Source organism: Polypterus senegalus, chromosome 15 (assembly GCF_016835505.1).
Source record: "Polypterus senegalus isolate Bchr_013 chromosome 15, ASM1683550v1, whole genome shotgun sequence".
Taxonomy (NCBI): Eukaryota; Metazoa; Chordata; class Cladistia; order Polypteriformes; family Polypteridae; genus Polypterus; species Polypterus senegalus.
Genome location: NC_053168.1, coordinates 21,432,703 through 21,452,500, shown reverse-complemented (window position 1 = coordinate 21,452,500; position 19,798 = coordinate 21,432,703). Strand labels below are relative to the sequence as shown.

The following is a 19,798-nucleotide window of genomic DNA, read 5'->3' as shown; positions in this document are numbered from 1 at the left end:
GTGGATTGGCGATCCTAAATTGACCCTGGTGTGTGCCCTGCGGTGGGCTGGCGCCCTGCCCGGAGTTTGTTTACTGCCTTGTGGGCTGGGATTGGTTCCAGAAGACCCCCGTGACCCTGTAGTTAAGATATAGTAGGTTGGATAATGGATGGATGGATGGATGGATAAATGATTGTGTATCGATTCTATCACTTAGTTATGGTGAGAAACAAAGAGATATGATATTTGAGAAATATTGCGCAACTGGATGTGCTTCTGATGACCTTTTCCTCTCTCTCAGTATACGAGAAAGTTGAGGGAAGCGCACTCCCGATTTTTCCCACAGCAAGTAACACTCAATTCTCAAGGATGACAAAGCAAAAACACAATGATAGACATTTTTGGAAATGAATTAAAATAAGAAACTGAAACATGCCATTGACACGGGCATTCAGACCCTCTTCTCAGTTTTTAGTTGAAGCCCCTTTAGTGGTCGGGAGTCTTCCTGGGTTTGATGTGACGAGCGTCACACACCTGGAAGTGGGGGTCCTCCCTGCTGGTCCATCTCAAGCTCTGCTAGGTTGGGTGGGGTCCGATGACGGATGACAATTTCCAGGTCTCTCCAGAGATGTTCACTGGGGTTCAACTCTGGGCTCTGACTGGGCCACTGAAGGACATTCCCAGAGTTGTCCCTAAGCCCCTCCTATGTTGTCTTTGCTTTGTGTTTAGGGTCCTTGTCCTGTTGGAAGCTGAACCTTCACCCCAGTTTGTGGTCCAGAGCGCTTTGCAGCAGGTTTTCATTAAGGGTATCTCTGTACTTTGCTCCACTCAGTGTCCCCTCAGGCCTGCCTGCTCTCTCAGGCCCTGCTGCTGAAATAAACCCCACTTTGGAATGGCAGTGCACTGGTGACGAGCGCTGCCTGGTGTCCTCGAGATCTGATGCTAATCTTTCTTCAGCAGAGCAAAGAGAGTCTCGTTTCTCACATCAATGCCTTTCTGCAAATTCCGATTGGCCCTCCATGTTTTTTTTTTTTACTGAGGAGGGTCTTCTGTCCAGTCTCACTCTCTCGTAAAGCCCAGATGACTGGAGTGTTGCATTGGTGGATGTCCTTCTGGAAGTTTCTCATATTTCCATACAAGTTCTCCAGAGCTCAGCCAGAGTGACCATCAGTTTCTTGGTCACCTCACTTATCATGGCCTTTCTCCCATGAAGGGGTCTGCTCTTAAAGGAGATATGTCCGATTTAAACTTCTTCCATTTAAGAATCATTGTGCTTTGAGGAACCCTCAATGGAGCAGGGATTTTTTTGTAGCTTTCTTCAGCTCTGCACCTCAGCACTGCTGGCAATTCCTTTGACCTCATGGCTTGGTTTTTGTAAGACCTACAGACTGCTGCGTGTGTGTCTGCCTTTCCTAATCAGACCGATCAATTGGATTGACGACCAGTGGACCCCAAAAGAGATGTAGAAACATCTCAGCGATGATCAGTCCAAATGGATGCCCCTGACCCGAATGTCAAGTGCCACGGTGCAGGGTCTGAACTCTTGAGTCCATGTTATATGTCAGTTTTTGAGTTTTCATAAACTTGTCAAAATGTCCAGATTCCTGATTTGGCTTTGTCATTCCGAGTGTTGCTTGATGTGAATTTAGCATAAGGCTGCAACATAACAAAATGTGAGATATTGAAGGGGTCTGGAGGCTTTGTGAATGTGTGGGATGTGCAGAACCTCTGCAGCTTTCCTTCAACGTTTACAACACAATTTCAAGTTTATGGTCTGTGGCATCGCTGGGTTTTTATGTTGGTTGCTTGTCAATCAAGCCAACCTGCGGCTCAAGCCTTACCTGTAAGTGTTGCAGATCTTCTTCCCCTCCGTAGCTCATTAAAATTTCTGCAATTTTCAACATCTTTTCCACATTGTATCTGTGCTGAAGGATTTCCACTGCCAGATTCTAAATGAAGAAACAAAAAAGGTAAAAATAAATGCCCTCGTCTTTATTATCTGCAGGGTAACCCACAGTATTCCTTGCTTTTCACAATTCAAAATTGTAAAATTCCATGCAAAAGTCATTTTAAGGGACAGTTTTATGAACTGTGTTCTGTTTCACCTGTCACTACTCTTACAGAATATCTAAATATCCCCAGGGTGGTAATCCCTCCAGTGTGTCCTGGGCAGTGCCCGGTCTACACCCAATGATAGGTGCCCAGGATGCATCATGACTGCACACCCTGGCAAACCCCAGTGTCCTTAGAGATCACTCATCCCACCACTAACCGTGAGCCCAGCAGGCCTGCACACAAGTCATGTTTAGACGTCTTCCATTTGTCACTCGCGTTGTTTCAGTCGCTGCTCCCAGCTTAGGTGCGGATGGCGATACGGACTGACTAGTTGCATTGTCACGTATGCGCACACCTAAAGTAAGTAATATCACCCTGGGACAAGAGGGGGCGCTGCCACTGACAGTCTCATCTCTGTCTTCCCTCGCGGCCTTGAGAAACTGGAACCGCCCCTTGAGGGCAGTGACATGAAAGAGGCCCCGCCCCTCCCGGTCAGCAGCTTGTTAAAGGAGGCGTCTCTCACTTTAAAGGTTACAAGGCGTCTGTGTTCGTCCGAGCTAGAAATGACCTTCCGATTGAAATCACTTATCTCTCTCTCTCTATATATAAAATCCAACTTCTGTCAGTCAGCTTTTCACTAGAGAACTATTTAACGGATTTAGATTAGGTTGTTTTTCTAGAATTTGCTTGAGCATTCTGGTTGATTTTGCGAGTTCTCTCATTGCGCCAAGTATCATAGTTTGCTTGCGGTGCCGATTTTTATGTGCGAATCCAAGAGAGACATGCAGCAGGCTGAGGGGAGGGTTGCAGGGCCCTCCTCACTTACACACCAGCCTCGGGGAGAACCATATCTCCACTTAGCTAGCGAACGAGAGAACTACTTAACGGATTTAAAGCGGGTTTTGTTCTATAATTTTCTTGAGCATTCCGGTTGATTTTTCGACATTTCTCATCGCGTTAAGTATCATAGCTCCGCTGTGGTGCCTTCTTTATTCACGTTAATCATAGAGACAGAGGCTGCAGGCCGAGGGGAGGGGGAGGCAGGACCTCAGGCAAAATTTTACAGCGGATGCCCTTCCTGACGTAACCGTCCCCATTTATCCGGGTATGGGACCAGCACAAAGAAACATACCGGTTTGTGCATCCCCTGTGGCTGAGTTTATAATAGCCTAATATAAGTCATGCAAAATTGAAAAAAGTTAACTCATGGGTCATTTATTTACACTCCTTAAAAAATACAAAATGAACTGAACATGAACTTGTTCAAAATTGAAATGATGAACTATGAACGTGAATGTATTCATTTTAATCTGTGCGAACTGAACTTTGAGCGAGTCCTTGTGAGGTGTGAACACTGGAGCCAAAATAGGACCAGCACACTGTGACTATCATACAATATCTGAAAATAAAGAAAGGTGAAGGTCTCAGGAATGCTGATCTGCTCAGGTCCACAAAACATTTGACCAGAGCTCTTAGAAAAGAGAAAATCAACAATTTCAGAAATGTCTGCTATGGCACAGTGAGAGCAACAACAAGCTACGGAATTAAAGAACGGGTTTAAGACTCTGAGCCTAATTAAGCAACTGGTTGGAGTTTGACGTCCTGACTTAGCTGGTCTTCTGTTGTCTCACTCACTTCACATTTCATTTCTGTTTGGGTGCCTTTTAAGGAAAGAAATGAAGTCATTCAAAGGAGCGATGAAGAAATTCAGGGGAATAAATTTTAAAAAACAAGTCCATTAAAATGAAAGGAAAATAAGTTAATTAGCAGAAAAACCAGGTCACTAATTAAGAAAAGGGTTAGAATGAACAGCCCTCCAGGACCGGAGCTGGGGACCCCTGCTCTGTAGTATATTTAGAATTATTTTTTTGAAAACAAGGGAAATGTATTTAAAAAATAATGAAAAGTCAAATCATGCTTTATAAATTTTAAAATAAATAAGAACAGTCATTTGCCAAACGTGGATACGTTCCCAGAAAGGTGACCCCTGGCCGTATACTGGCCATCAGCAACACTTTTATGTCACCTGCCTGAATCGTCTCCCACTTCTCTTTTCTCATCTCCCTGTCAGCTGGCTTGAGAGGATTCAGCTGTGTTTATTTATGGCCATAATGCGTATGGAATGAGCCTCGCAGTTCACGGTGGCACACATCAAACAATGAGGGAAAAGCCAGCATGACATGGCATACCTTCTGGTCATGAAGTTGTGAAGAAATCCCACCGGAGTCCAGGGTTACGCTGCCCAGCTCCACTTTTTGTTCGGCAGTAACAATCCACTCCAGCTCCTTCGCCACAGCTTTTTCTAGCTGCAAAAAAAACAAAAACGTTTATTGTGATATTGGATTGAGCACAAACAAATTAACTTTGGGTAATGAAAGGTCCATTCCTTAGGGTTCATCCTCCCCATTTTCTGCAGCAGTCTAAGTAAAGATGCCCAGATGTCCCCTTCCAGCTCCACCGGGAGATACCGAGATGTTCCCAGGACAGTTGACAGATCTATCCAATGTGTCCACATCTCCATGGAGGCGACCAGGGTGTCTCCTAATCAGATTCCTGGACACCTCAAGTGGCTCCTTTTGGTGAGGAGAAACAGCAGCTCCACTTTGAGCTCACCCTGAAGGTCTGTGCTGCTCATTGTACTGTATCTTGGTGGCTTAGCCCAAACACCCTGTGGAGGACCTGTTTGTATCTGCAGTTCTTTCAGTCACTACCCAAAGCTCATGACCTTAAGTGAGGGCAGAAACGTAGATCAACTGATAAATTAAGAGCTTTGCCTTTCGGCTCGGATCTTTCTTCATCACGACTGACCGGTACAACATCTGGCAATGATTGACTGCCACCCGAACCCCACTATGAAGGTTTTGTGTATTGTGGCCTGCAGGGGGCACACCAACCACCCAAACCCGACACAGACAGACACCAGGCACAAGTTCAGCACACAACACACGCGTATTAAGTGGGGAAACGCTTTCCTGTCATACCCCACAGCAGCACAGTACCATAAAGCAAAACTACACCCGCTATACAGCACTCTTCCATCTTCTCTTTGGCTCTCTCTTTCTCCCTCTCATCCTCCACTCCTCCTCCAGCAAGCTTCGTCTCTCTCACTCCCGGAGTAGTGGCTCCTTGAAGTGCTCCCGGTGGTTTGTTAAGCAGATCCAGGATGACTCCCAGGTGTGGTGAAAGCCCAAAGTAGGGCTCTGCAGCTTAAGCAGCCCCCAGGTGGCATCCACAGAACCCAACAGGGTTGCAGCAAACTCCAACACCCAGCATGCTCTGCGGGAATCTGTGGTGCCACAGCAAACCAGGGGGCAGCCCACTAATACCCCAGGGGAGATAATGGTGTCCCCCCAAGTCCTTCCACAATATAAAAGCGTCCTGGCCAGGTAAGGGTCCTGGCCATCCACAACAGTATATTTGCTAACAAAATGTTTCTGAAATATCACAGCAGATTGTGAGCTTCTGCCCATCCACGTCGCTGCAGCTTAAGCCCTATTCAGATGGGATGAGTTTTACACCAGGAGGTTGGGGTAAACTCATTATTACCAGAGGACCCCCTGTAATTTTAGTCCCCTCCGAATCGCTCATGTCAGTAACATTTTACAGACAACACCTTCAGTTTCAGTAAAGATTATGGAGTCTGCTACCTTCTAGAGTTGGGGGTCTGAAGCTGAGCATCTGTGCTGGTATCTGGAAGGCTACCAGTTGAAATCCTGTTACTGCCAGATGGGGTCCTACTCCACTGGGCCCTTGAGCAAGGCTCTTAACCTTAAAATTGCTGTAGGGGGTGCCGTACAATGGCTGACCCTGCACTCTGACCCCCTAAGTTCACGTGAAAAGACAAAGTCAAATTTGACTTTTGAGTGATTCACAGAAAATGGCTGGCATGGTGGTATAGGCATTGGCCTTGCAGCTCGAGGGGTCTGTATGGTTTTGTTCTCCTTGGCGCTTGTGGCTTTTATCTTCTGCACTCAAAACCACCAATCATGCCCAACTCCCCGTATGTCAGGGTGATCGGCCTTGTATTTCAGTGTCCTGTCGTGGGCTGCCACCCTTTCTCATAATCCTGCCTCCCCTCCACTATGCAAGTTCAGAAAACAGCGAGATGGATATGGGCAGTGTGCCAGCCGGACCCCCTTGCTCACTCACCTTCTCCCTCTCCGTTGCAGTGAATATCTGCTCACTTGCTCCACACTGGCCACTCACGTTCACCAGCTCTCTTTCCACTCGACCCAACCACAAGTTGAGGTCCTCTTGGCTGGAGGTGCACCTCGAGGAGGCTTCCAAAGCTTTCTCCAGCCGCTGAAGTGTGTCGATGCTGCTTAGAGTGACCACAGAATATCGTATCCTCAGACTGTCAGTCTTCTCCTGGACGTTCTGAGACTCCTCACCTGTGAGACACGGCACCGTTAGAAGCAAGGAAAAACAAAAATAAAAAACGTCTGCATGAGTCAGGCATGGTGTAGTTGAAAGCCTTTATCTCAGTATGGTTAACATAAGGGTAAGAATGTAGTGTGGTTTTATTTCGTGTTGTGAAAAAGTATTTGCCCCCGTTGTGATTTCCTCTCTGACACTGATACACGTTCTGTATTTTTCAAGTCGAACTTATCTCTTCACATTCATGGTACGTATTCATTTGACACATGAAATTGCGTTTTGAGGTGAAGTATTTATTTGTAATTTTTAACAAATTCCTACCCTGTTTTTAAATTTTAGAATGGAAATCATGGAGCCAAATGTGAAAATGGAAGCCTTAAAACTTTCCAGATATAACCACGTTGAAGCCGCAATGGTTTTAGTTTAAGAAAACGTGCCTTCTGCATTTCTGAGGTATGCTTGTGAGAGTAAAAGTAAAATGGCAGTAATACGTTTAATCAGATACTTGAGGTGAGGATATGCGTCCTGATTGAGGCTGCTATGGTTCAGCCTGGGTTGTTACTCTGGCTAAAGTTTAGTTTGACATATTTAAAGTTTTACATGTTGTGTAAGTCTCCATGTTTCATTATTTATGTTTTTTTTTTCTTTCATGTATGAAGGGGGACCGAAAAATTCCTGGACTTATTAAAAAAAAACTTTATTATAAAACGTACCCCAATCCCTGATTGTCCCCTTGAGACGCAATATCCGTGTCCCAGTGCTTCTTCCAGTCCTGTTAACATTTCCTGTACTCATCTTTTATTACTTTGTAAATTTTTTTCTGGGTTTCTTCCGTGAAGAAAATCTTCTTCCCTTGAGTTTCAATTTAAATTTTGGGAACAAAAACAAGTCACAGGGAGCAGGAACTGGTGAACATGGGGAGGTGGGAAGCATTGATTAAAAACTCTTTGACTGACGTCGTGGTGGGTGAGGGTGAGCTGTCAGGGTGCAAAATCCACGTTTGGGTGCGTCTCTTCACTGGATGTTTTATTTTCCCTGATGCCTTCCCAAAGACGTCTCAGAAGTTCAGTGTAATGTCACTGATTAACATTTTCCCAACGCAGAACAAACAAGTTCACCAATGTTAAAAAACGAGATCATTCTTGCCTCCTGAAAATCTTTTATGGAAGCTTAGAGAGAAAAATCACCCCAAGTCACGTGTGCAATTGTAGAATAAATGGCAGAAATACACACTTGATCATCCCAGCGTGATGCCACTCAGCGCACTGATTAACCAGACTGTAGGCGCATGAACACCTAGCAGCATATTCAAGAACTGCGTCCTACTCCCGTGCTATTAACTGATTCCAAGCATTTTTAGGTCCCTTCTTGTAAATTGTTATTCCTTGTTTTCTTTAATTATTTAATTCATGACTAGAATGTTTCTGGGTATAATTTAGGTTCTCCTGTGACCTTTGTGTTTTGTGGGTGGTAACCCAAGAGGCGGGGCCACGATGACATCACCACACCTGCGCACTCCCATTGGCTATTTATGTCACAATGGCAGAAGCTCAGGTCAGTTGTGAAGGCGTTTTTGTGAGTGTTGACGTCTTGTGGATTGTTCTTGATTTTGATTACCTCTGCTTGGATTCTTCTCTGGATTAGTGTATTGGGACTTCCTTGCTATTGGTGGGCCTGTTAGGCAACTCCTTTTCCCTTTTTGAGCTCTTTTCTTATATGTTTCTGTGGTAAATAAATATTCTTCATGTATAAATATTATTTGGTGGCTTGGACTCTGTAAGCCAAGGTTTTTTGTGGTTTCCATTCTTTTGCAAGGCACTTTGAGTTTTTGTGACATTTTAAGTATATTACTCTGAGGTTGGGGATAATAATAATAATTCTCACTACTCAAAGCGCTCAGCAATTGCAGGTTAAGGGCCCAACAGAACAGAGTCCCTGTTGGCATTCGAACCGGCAACCTTCCGATCGCCAGTGCAGATCTCTAGCCTCAGAGCCACCACTCCACCAGCAGATCTGTGCCAACAATCGGAAAGTTGCCGGTTTGAATCCTGTAAATGCCAGCAGTGACTCCACTCCGTTGGGCCCTTGAGTACGGCCCTTAACCTGTAATTGCTCCATCCTGGGTGTGACGTTAGTCCACATCCAGCCCTGCAAGACGGTCCTCCAACTTACAGGGAAGACTTGAGGGTTGGTGGCAGGACTGGCACTCCAGCCACCGTAAAAAAGCTCACACTGTTCCTGTGTGCTGCTGAGGTGTCACCACCTGCACTCGGGTCCCAGTCTGGGTGGCTCGTCGTGTGGTGGGTGCATCAAAGCTGGGTGCCTACTGTCTCACAGATGAGCTGCATGAAGAGCAGCGGGGTGCCTCTTTGTTAAAGAAGGTGATTGTATTTAGAAGAGTGTCCATTAAAGAGAGTATACAGAGGAGTACGTGGGCCGCGGGAGGAAGGAGGTTTGGTCCTTAGTTGTTACAGACAGAAAAGCAGTAATTTCAGTATTTCACCACAACAAAATAAAAAATTAAATGATATTAACACCTCATCAAAAACAATATTATGAATTACTTTATCTTCTAACTTACATTCTATAAACGTTGCTTTTTAGCATTTCTGTTCCCCTATATATTTTTCTCTTTCTCGTTTATTGGACGATTCTCCTTGTTCTTGATTTTTATTATATGCAGCTCTTTTTTTGTTCATTTTCTTTTTTTGACGTTCATTATCAACTCTTGACACTGTTTTTCTTTCCCAATCTAAAATCTGATGTTCTTGAATACATCATTTGCTTTTTTGCCTTGCCATTCTAACCGACTGCGCTGAAGGGAGAGTTAGCACTGAGTGTGTCAGGGGGCGGGGCGGAGAGTGATGATTGGGCAAGAAGTGTGGAGGGGCGTGGTCAAGGCTGAATAACGCGGACACGACGGAAAACCTTTTAAATATAATACATAGACAAATTAACTAAAGTGAAAGGTCATCATTAGACGGCATCTCTGAGAATTGGGGTAGCTGTGTTTTCTCCGATAGTTTTCTAATGAATGCAGGTGAGCACATTTTTTAATTCCGAATCCATTATATGAATGTATGGCAAATATGGATGGATTTGAATAATCTGCCTTCCATATCTGAGCAATCCAAAAAACCAGAGCAGTAGTTTCAAGCAGTGCAGTTTCATACGGACCACTGACCTGATATCCACGTCATAAGTTTCTGCCCTTTCAGTCGAACTTCTTCCAGATTGGTGCTCTTGGCTCTGATTTCTTCAAGAGTGGCCTAAAGGAAAAAGAACCAGAAAGTTCATCCGTTCATTGTGAAGCTAGCAGTCTAAGACGGGTTGAAATCTAAGTAATCAACGTAGACTTCGTGTTTTTAATTTGATGCATGGGTTGTCCATTTGGTCTGGAATAATAATACTTGTCTGATCCCTTTACCTCACGGCGGCCTTTACCTCTTTGGATAGAGTCGCCCGTTTTGACTGCTTCTTCACTCTTATAGTCAAGGCGTTTTGCTGGAAAAATGTGACAACGTGGACGCTACTGCATTGTCCTGGTTTAGCGACTCTAGTGTAGTAATTATAGAGCTTTGGTTAATCGACCTGTGTGTCGATATATCGTTATTTTTACTCATTTATTGTTCATCATGCAAAGTTATCAGTCATTATCAAGAGAGCTATTAACCTCGTTCACGTGGCCCAAAAGGGTGCAAGGAAGTCGCTACTACGCTGCTGTTTCCAACATATAACATGGACAAGAGAATAGGCAGAGAAGAACAGTTTTCATATTTTAGCCCCTTATTTGGTATTTTTACTGTCATTTTTTTGATCAGTTTACCCTTTAACTGCACGTTTTGTCCATTTTTACATTTTCTTTCCCTATCAACCAGACGAACACGAATACATAGGCGCTTGTCCTTTTATCAAGGTGGATAGACTACTCACAGATAAGTTCTCCCGCGGATAAGTTGGGGCTTGATTTTACCATATAATTTCTGGTATTTTATAATGTCAGTCATATAAGTTGAATGCAGAAAAATCACATAATTGGTCCAAGATATTATGATACGCCAAGGCCCACCTGAGAGAGTAGCCACGGAGTACACAGCCTTTCTTTTCTATGTGGGTGCGGCAATGCGCTGTATCAGCGTGCGCTTCTAACTTCTCTCTTTTGTGCCTACGTGACCACACGGCAATACCCGAACTATTCCGAAGCGACGTTTGCACTGTTTTTGTGTTGTTGTATCTCACACCCTCATACATCTTTATCGTAAGACCATCCCTTATCTATGATGGAGCGTTCAACCAGAAGAAAATATGAAGCTGATTTTAAATTAAAAGTCGTTGAAGTGGCGAAAGAAATTGGTAACTTTGCTGTTGCAACAAAATTCGATGTGTCTGAGAAACTGATGTGAGATTGGAGGAGGCAAGAAGATGTCAAAAAAAAAATAATAATAATAATAAATTAAGTGTTGAATTTTTGAACGGGCATATAAGTCAGGGTCTGATTTTATGATCCATTTTTTGGATTTCAGGACCTGACTTATACGCAAGTATATACGGTAATTCATTTTCTGAATCCACCTATTCGGAGTTAGCACCAGAGCCAATCACCAGCTACGAAAAATATCTGAATAGATGAATGTTGAAAATCGTCAATGAGTCCATTGTTCTCACGCTTTTCAAAGGGTCTTCACAAGCTCTGTCACGCAGCACCGATCCTCAACGTTCGCAGGGATTACGTTGGTAAAAAACAGCATGAGAGTCAAAGACGAGAATGTTAATTCATTGGAAGTAAGGGAAACAGGGGGTTAGGTCCCCACGACCACCAAAAACTGTAATCTTTTGCTCAAAATACACTTTTCTGCATAGAATTCTTTATAACACAACTTTCTTTCTGATGATATGCTGTCACACACGAGAGCATCGGGGGACACTCAGTGGGCTTAGCTGAGCATGATATACCAGGACTGGGGTTAATGGGATGCACTAACGCCTTTTCTCTCTCCCCTCCGGACCCTGCGAACAGAAGCCCGCCTAACTCCACCTTCCCTTCCAGAACCTTCCCTACCTGTGACCTCACTTCCAGTCCCCGCCCCTTGGACACGCCCCTTCCTCTTCATTCAGCTATAAAAACAGCCACATTTGCCTCACTCCTCAGGCCCACTTTGGACACAGTCCCACGTGACTACTCAGCTTCATTTCTTCCTTCGTAAAGATTCGAATATACGGGGTGGAACCCCACAGTTTTTTCTGTCTCTTTTGTCTTTCTTACAATGCACTTCTCATAACAGCGTAACCATCAAATAACCCATAAAATGCAACTGGTAATGTGTATTCCGTAGAATTCTCTGACGTTATGTGGTAACATCTCAATAAAAAAAAAAAACTTAAGCCCCTGCTGTCGGGAGATGCCGAGACTGGCGAGGCCTCAACATCCCCTCTGACACTGCGTCCTTCATGGCTGGCAGATGGCACTGGAGATCATGAAGGACTCACCAGCTTGAAATAATCCGTCAGCAATGTCTGCTTCGTGCGCCACTCTGGATCCTTAAGGGTCTTGGGGTGTGGGACCATGGCAGAGGGGAGTTGACGTTTAACCTTCAGGCTGTGATTGATGATGGGATTGGCAGCTGGTTGATTCATTAACACCCAACTCATGGCTGCCACCTAACAGCTTTATGATCTCACTGAGCCGCATTACTGACTTTGCATGCGTGGGCTTAGAGCCTGAAGGACTGGCACTACGCCTTGGGGACATAAACCAAAAATAACTGCTTGGGGGGCTCTTTACTCTACAGTGATAGGGTGAACAAGACTGTTGAAGAGCTTACTGGGACCCCAGCCATTTCTCAAACTGGCACGCATTGCGCCTCTCATTTTTTTCTCTACTGCAGGTAGGCATGAAGTCAATGAATGTACGAGGTTGTCGATGCGAAAGTAAAAATGAGAGGATTAATAAAACAAGGCGAGTGTTTGTTGTCATGAAAATTAAACACGAGGATCGCGTGTACAGTGGTATCTAGGATAGCACATTATCCAGAAAGCATATTATAAGTGCCCACCACAAACGACGGGCATCCCGACTGGGATGGGGGATGATTTCTTGCCAGACTGGATGCCAGAATGGAAGGAGAGACGAGCTTGCCAGCTAGGCGAGGCTTTGTGCCCAGCTAAGATAAGTGATGGACCAGCAGAATTCAGAAACCAGGAACAGTTCCACCCCCCCTATGGCAGGTGGCAGTGGTCCTCTTGTGACGTCCCGGTATGGACACCTGCAGGGATTCTGGGGTGTTGGAGTCTGGAAGAGCAACCCTATCGGGGTGCCAGGGTACCCGTAGAGGATGCTGTCGGGGCAGGACCACCCTGCTTTCCATGTCAACTGGAAGTTCTTCCAAAGGCACCAGAAACATTCCAGCGACTGGCTTGAAAAGGAGCCCGCCGCCTGACATCGGGGAGTCAGAGTTGGGAGGCAGATGGTGACACTCACTGGTGGCAAAAGGATGAAGGAATTCATTTGCTTTGGAAGTATTCTGAATGGCATTGGTGCTCAAATGTATTGGTGAAAAATAAAAAACATTTCCTTTGAGCCCGGAATTGTTTTGGGTAACCCAGCGTCTGAGCTTTGGTGCTTTTTAAGTCTCCTTAAAGTCAAGTCAAGCATCTGTTAGTCCTGCACAAACTGAACTTCCAGGTGTTTCTGCTTTTATTTGGGCTCCATCAATACTCAAATATCTGACATCACCTAAGAACACATTGACGCAATGCCAGACAGACCCCAGGGTGGAGAGACCCCAGCGCCGACACTCACCTTGGCCTGCTCAATGGCGTCTTGAGTGTTGCTCACGTGATTCTCATCGGTCCGGAGATCCGTGAGGTTCTGCTCCATGGAAATAAGCCACTGATGAAAACTGTCCAGTGTCTCCTGAAAGTCCTGCGCTTTAGGAAGGAGCTGCTCCAGCTTGTTGTGTCTACAAAACACAGAAAACAGGGATCTGGCTAGAAGGAGAGAGTAACAGGCCTGGACTCGCTGCCATAAAAATACACAAACAAATACAAAATGTGTTTGTAAAAAATGTTATTGTGAGACAACATGGAATCAGAGCGGATTTCATTTGGCTCCTCTGACACTGAGCAACAAAAAAAACTCTGTAATGATGTCTGTCTGTCTGGACAGGTTTAATCACAACGCGGGACTGGAAGCCAACCTCAGTTGAAATGCAGGGCTGCAGATGGCTGCTCAAACCGTACAGACTGCCTTAGGAAGGAACAAGAACTCTGTCAGGGCTTTGATACGAAGGCCTCTGGCAGCTCCTCATGGCTGACACTGATATCTAACCTGGTGCCAGGCTCGGCATAAGATGAGAAATTAAACCAAATCATTAACGATCAATCTGCAGTGCCTGTAAAAAGGATTCCGCTTTTGGATTTTTTTTTTCCATTTTATTGTTAGACAACATTAAATCAGAGTGGAGTTCATTTTGACAGTGAGCAACAGAGAAAGACTTTAACGTCAAAATGAAAACAAGTCTACTGCAAAGTGCAGAGTGGACTAAATCAATTACAAATATGAAATGTAAAATATTGTGTAATAATGAGATCATTCGAAATGCTGTCAGACAGTCGCTGCCAGCGTCCTCTTTACTGCCCTCTGTTGGGGAGGCAGAATGACAGACAAAAACACTAAGAGGCTGGACAAGCTGGCGAAGAAGGCCGGCTGGCTCAGTGCTGGGCAGGACTGGGGACTCACTGGGAATGGTGGTGGAGGTGTAGGGGGAAGAGGTACAGGCCACCATTGACGATAGCAGTCACCCTCTCCATAACATTTACAGGTAGGTGGTCAGAGAAGTAAGCGTGGCAGTCATCTTCTCTCACTACGCTGTGGAAAAGAACGCAGCACAAGATCATTTGTTCTTACAGCCGTGTGATTTTAGAAAGCTGTTGTTGGTACTCTTTACCTGCTCACCACTCTACTGTCCAACTCCGTAACAAATGACCCATTTGTACTTTTTGTTATTTATTTATTTATGTTTGTTTTTCTTGCTTTTATAATAATTTTTAACAATGTTTACTGATGGGTTTGAGCTACTGGACACCTGAACTTCCCTGAGGGGATGAATAAAGCAAGTAAATATCTATCTATCTATCTATCTATCTATCTATCTATCTATCTATCTATCTATCTATCTATCTATCTATCTATCTATCTATCATATACTGCCTCTCAATGACATCACCACCAGTCTGGCCCCTTTTGACGTCACTTCCAGCACCCTCTGATGACGTTATAGTTAGTACCCAGAATCCATCTTCCTGCCACGTCAGCTCCTATTCTGGCCTAAGTGACTCCACGTCTTCTTCTGATCAGCGATATTTATAGAGCAGATTTCAACGCTATCTTTTTTCAAATTTACAGGGTGGCCATCCCCAAACCTTTTTGTGACTCTTTTTCATTCTTACTAGAATAGATAGACGGATAGATAGGAAAGGTACTGTATAATGGACAGACAGACAGACATACAGACAGAGAGACAGATAGATAGATAGATATGTAAGGCACTATATAATAGACAGACAGACAAACAGAGACAGAGAAAGAGACAGATAGATAGATAGATAGATAGATAGATAGATAGATAGATAGATAGATAGATAGATAGATATGTAAGGCACTATATAATAGACAGACAGACTGAGAGACAGACAGATAGATAGATAGATAGATAGATAGATAGATAGATAGATAGATAGATATGTAAGGCACTATATAATTGAGAGACAGACAGACAGATAGATAGATAGATAGATAGATAGATAGATAGATAGATAGATAGATAGATAGATAGATAGATAGATAGATATTTTGCTTGTTAAGATCACTATCAACATGAAATGTGAGACTCTGAACGGTCTCGTGATCTAAGGGCCGCACTACAGGCTGCGCTCTTTTGTTTCTCCTCTTGTGTACGCAGTTCGCTGTAATTCACATTTCCTAAAGACTAAGGCCTGCAGTGTCGATGCTCCTCGAGGGGTAGCGGTTGATGACAAAACCCATTAACGCTTTTTCTTCTTTCATTGGGCTTGGAATAGTTTACCAGAAGAAGTCAATTAATGAACAGTGAGTATCACGCCATACCAGAGCAGAGGGAGCCTTGGCGCGATTGCTGGCCCGCGGATTAGCGTTTTCGAACAGAAACAGGCTTTGCCCCGCTGAACTGGGCCTTTTTATCCGTGCCACAGAATGGCATCATTCACTGCTTTTCACTGTCTGCCGGCTTACTATTCCCGGGCTAAATTCCTAACAAGCTGCAGCGCTGAGGTCAAACTCTGCTGGGCCCCACACAGTGGGGTGTGTTGGTACAAAGCCTAGTCTGATGCCATGCCTTCCGCTCTACCGAGTGATTAAATAAACATTAGAAAATGTGAGCATCACTCAGGTAGTTAGTTAACTGACTTGAAAGTCGGAGCATTTCATATTCATTTGTTTAGTTGCTTCATCAGAGTCCATTTTCACAGTTTTGTTTGTTAAAGTTTTTCTAACAACGAGTCCAGCATTTAATTTGTGACCAGAGCTCAGCTGCTGTTCATCTGATTTTGAGCCCTCTGGGCTCTGAGACCTCCAGAAGCACTGAAGAACTCTGAAATCTACATAGAATATTTCTTTTTAATTTTTTATAATGTTTCAATAAACTAAGTTTACTCCAAAGACTTTATTTAAACTTCATAAAGGGTTCGGGTTAACATTTTTTGATTGGCGTGTGGTGGGGTGTCTCATGGATGGATGTTTTTGTTGGTCATTTACTAATGTTTTTGGTTTTTACTTGCCCTTGTTGGTTGATTGGCACCATCATACATGTGCACTTGCCTTACCGGGGGGATCAGCGTCAGCTGGGGTTGGCAGCGTGCGGCTGAGGAGGAGAGGGGTCAGTAAGGAGGGAGGAGACAGAAATCAGGGTTTAAGAAGGAAAATAAGGGAGAGAAAGAGGGGGTCCAGAAGATGTTGAGCTCCACACTAGATAGGAAACCAGTGACCTTCACGCAAGCTCATTTTTGTCACTTTTAGTCCTAATGTTAACCACACTGTAATGACGAGTATGGTTTGTGTGCGCTAACCCTCACCGCATCCCTACTTTTTCATACTGTAAGCAGGCACATTGAGCAACATCACGATTTTGAGTGTGGTGGTCATGTGTCTCCTGTTTAGCAGGGACAGCCACACCTTCCAGTGGGTAATGGGAGGTCATATGTTTCCTGTCTAGTGTGGAGCTCCACACCTTCCAGTGGATAATGGTGGTCACATGGTTCCTGTCTAGCATGGAGCTCCACACCTTCAGGTGGACAGTGGGAGTCACGTGTTTCCTGTCTAGCGTGGAGCTCCACACCTTCCAGTGGATAATGGTGGGGTCACATGGTTCCTGTCTAGCATGGAGCTCCACACCTTCAGGTGGACAATGGGAGTCACGTGTTTCCTGTCTAGCGTGGAGCTCCACACCTTCAGGTGGACAGTGGGAGTCATGTGCTTCATGTCTAGCGTGGAGCTCCACACCTTCCAGTGGATAATTGGGGGGTCACATATTTCCTGTCTAGCATGGAGCTCCACACCTTCAGGTTAGTAATGGGGGTCACATGTTTTATGTCTAGCGTGGAGCTCCACACATTCCAGTAGCTGCAGCCAGATACTCTTGGAGAGGCGAGAGTGGATGGAGTGAGCTTTGTGTGGGTTTCTGTCTCTCTCTCACACCTCTACAAGTGCGGACCACCTGAGACGCAAGATCCAGAACTGCTGAGCAATTGTTTAAGTAGAAGTGAAGGCAGACAGTGGCTGGTGAGTTGAAGGAACCATGAAGGTGGAGCTGGGAGTGAAGCTGACAGAAGCTGCTGCTGTATGGAGGTCTTGGGCCAGTGGTGGCCCGGTGGCTGTGACCAAGTGGTCGGGATCAGACCTGAGCCCCTGGGAGAGGTGTGACATTCTTGGTCACACGCCATGCTTCTAGGAGGATTAGGGGTTCCTTTATTTTCATTTTTTTTGTACTAGTCTCTCTTGAAAGTGACTGATTTGCTTTTTTTTGCTCTTGTGCTCTTAATGTAATAATTTTAACTTTTATTTATTTATCCATGACGCGGGTTTTTATGACGCACTGTGGACACTTTTAATTATTTGTGGCTTTAGATGAACTTGTCTGCCTCCTCACGTGCTGCTGGTTCATGCTCGGTCCCACCACAGGACAATACCATGGGCTGCAGGTGTGGGGCATCACATGGCTGAGGTGAAAATGAACCCAGAGTGCCAGAAACACCAGAAGATGTACCCATCAAAAAAAAGGTCATCAGGTCAGCGTAGTCAGGAAGAAAAGCAGCCGGTGTGGATGGTGACATGGAGGTTGAGAGCTCTAAGAAATCTGAGCAAGGCAACGGCGATGAAGAGGCATCAGATGAGGCTGAGGAGAGTCGAGACTTGTATACAGGTGTGCGGCACAAGGCATGGATGGCAGAGCAGTTTTAGGTACCAAGTGAAATACTCACTTATGTGTGTGCGTATGTGTGCAAACAGACTTCATGCATGTTTTAGGCCGATGACGTAATACAACGTTAACAGCACCGCGCTCAGTGCACCCTCAATCACTATTAGCAGCATCATGACATACAAATTAAGGGCTGAGTGAGTCTTATTCAAAAGCAGCAGCGATAGTAGAGGTTGGGCACCTGCATTGACACAGCACCACACAAAGGACCACCTCAGGATCCTAAATTAGGACCCAAGTGAAGACGTGCAATGGGTGACACCTCAGCACTACACAAGTTCAGATGGAATGGAATGGAACAGTGTGAGTTTTTTTTTACTATAGCTGGAGTGCCAATCCTGCCACCAACCCTCAAGTTTTCCCTGTAGGTTGGAGGACCTCCTTGCAAGGCTGGGTGCAGGTATACGTCATACCCAGGATGGAGCAACTGCAGGTTAAGGGCCTTACGGAAGGGCCCGATGGAGTGGAGTCATTTCTGCCGTTTACAGAATTCAAACTGGCAGCCTTCTGGTTGCCAGTGCAGATCCCCAGCCTCACAGTCGCCGCTCAGCCCAGTAGTAGACCTAGTAGTAGTGCGTCAGTAGACTACATAAAGTCGCACTTTTTAGCAGCACCTTACAGTGTCCGGTAGTTAAAAACGGATCTGCGATTGGCTTGTGGTGGCTCACAGACAGCAGGGCCCAATTCGAGAGTAAAAATGGAATCAACTGATGGGCTGCTGTGGGTGTGGAGGGTCTGTGACAAATTGCAACAAAATTTCTTAATCATATTTTAAAAACGGAAAAAAAATTCCAGCCGACGAGGTGACTGGCAAACTCAGCAAATTCACTGCAAAAAAAAACATTTTGCCAAATTGTGCCAATCAACTCAGAGAGTCAAGCCAACTCATTTTGAAGGTTTACGTTTCTACCAAATGATATAGTGAACGGAAAAAATCCCAGTACCTTCTTAGACAGAAATGGATGGAAAGAAATGAAAAAAGAACGACGGCGTCAGCTGCCTGCACCTCACTTCACGTGCAGTCGAGTTCACCTTCAGCACCACAAACAGCGGATATCTGGCTCATATAGTAAAGGCATCTTGTGTTGGAGGGAATTGAATACCGAAAAAGTAAATGAATCTATTATATAGTGCCTTACATATCTATCTATCTATTATATAGTGCCTTACATATCTATCTATCTATCTATCTATTATATAGTGACTTTCATATCTATCTATCTATCTATCTATCTATTATATATCTATCTATCTATCTATCTATCTATCTATCTATCTATCTATCTATCTATCTATTATATAGTGACTATCTATCTATCTATTATATAGTGACTATCTTCTATCTATCTATCTATCTATCTATCTATCTATCTATCTATCTATCTATCTATTTATCTATCTATCTGTTATATAGTGCCTTACATATCTATCTATCTATCTATCTATCTATCTATCTATCTATCTATCTATCTATCTATCTATCTATCTATCTATCTATCTATCATATAGTGCCTTTCACATCTATCTATCTATAAATGAATGAAGTCTATCCTATTTTAAATTAAAATAAATCATCCTCTTAGTACTTCATGGAATCCGTAGATTAAAGAGACACACAAACCTGTCCGTTGCTGTGAGCAGCAGCGTCTCCCATCTCTGCTTCAAGGCGGCTATTTTGCTGAGCGATTGCGTGTGGTCAGTCTCCAGGTCCTGCTCGAGGAGCAGAGGTCCATTCTCAATCATGTTCTCCAGGCTCGGCCTTCGTTCTTCTAACAAGCGCTGCAAAAGCTGAAAATCGGTTATTTAGGTTAGCAAAATGAGCTTTTTAAACTTTAGCTTTATAAATGAAAAGTACATGCTACCGCTTTATAAATGAA

The 19,798-nt window shown here is 44.4% G+C and overlaps 1 protein-coding gene across 1 annotated transcript in view; it reads right to left on the bottom strand.

The window, feature by feature from the left end:
- The window catches only part of macf1b (microtubule actin crosslinking factor 1b), a 120,292-nt gene that overhangs the window by 88,242 nt on the left and 12,252 nt on the right, over window positions 1–19,798 (bottom strand). The window contains exons 4-9 of the mRNA XM_039737570.1: window positions 19,543–19,709; window positions 13,211–13,370; window positions 9,596–9,680; window positions 6,184–6,425; window positions 4,224–4,340; window positions 1,821–1,928 (exon numbers count right to left, since the gene is read on the bottom strand). Coding sequence (XP_039593504.1) covers window positions 1,821–1,928; window positions 4,224–4,340; window positions 6,184–6,425; window positions 9,596–9,680; window positions 13,211–13,370; window positions 19,543–19,709 — 879 coding nt within the window. The remainder of the gene's footprint in view (window positions 1–1,820; window positions 1,929–4,223; window positions 4,341–6,183; window positions 6,426–9,595; window positions 9,681–13,210; window positions 13,371–19,542; window positions 19,710–19,798) is intronic.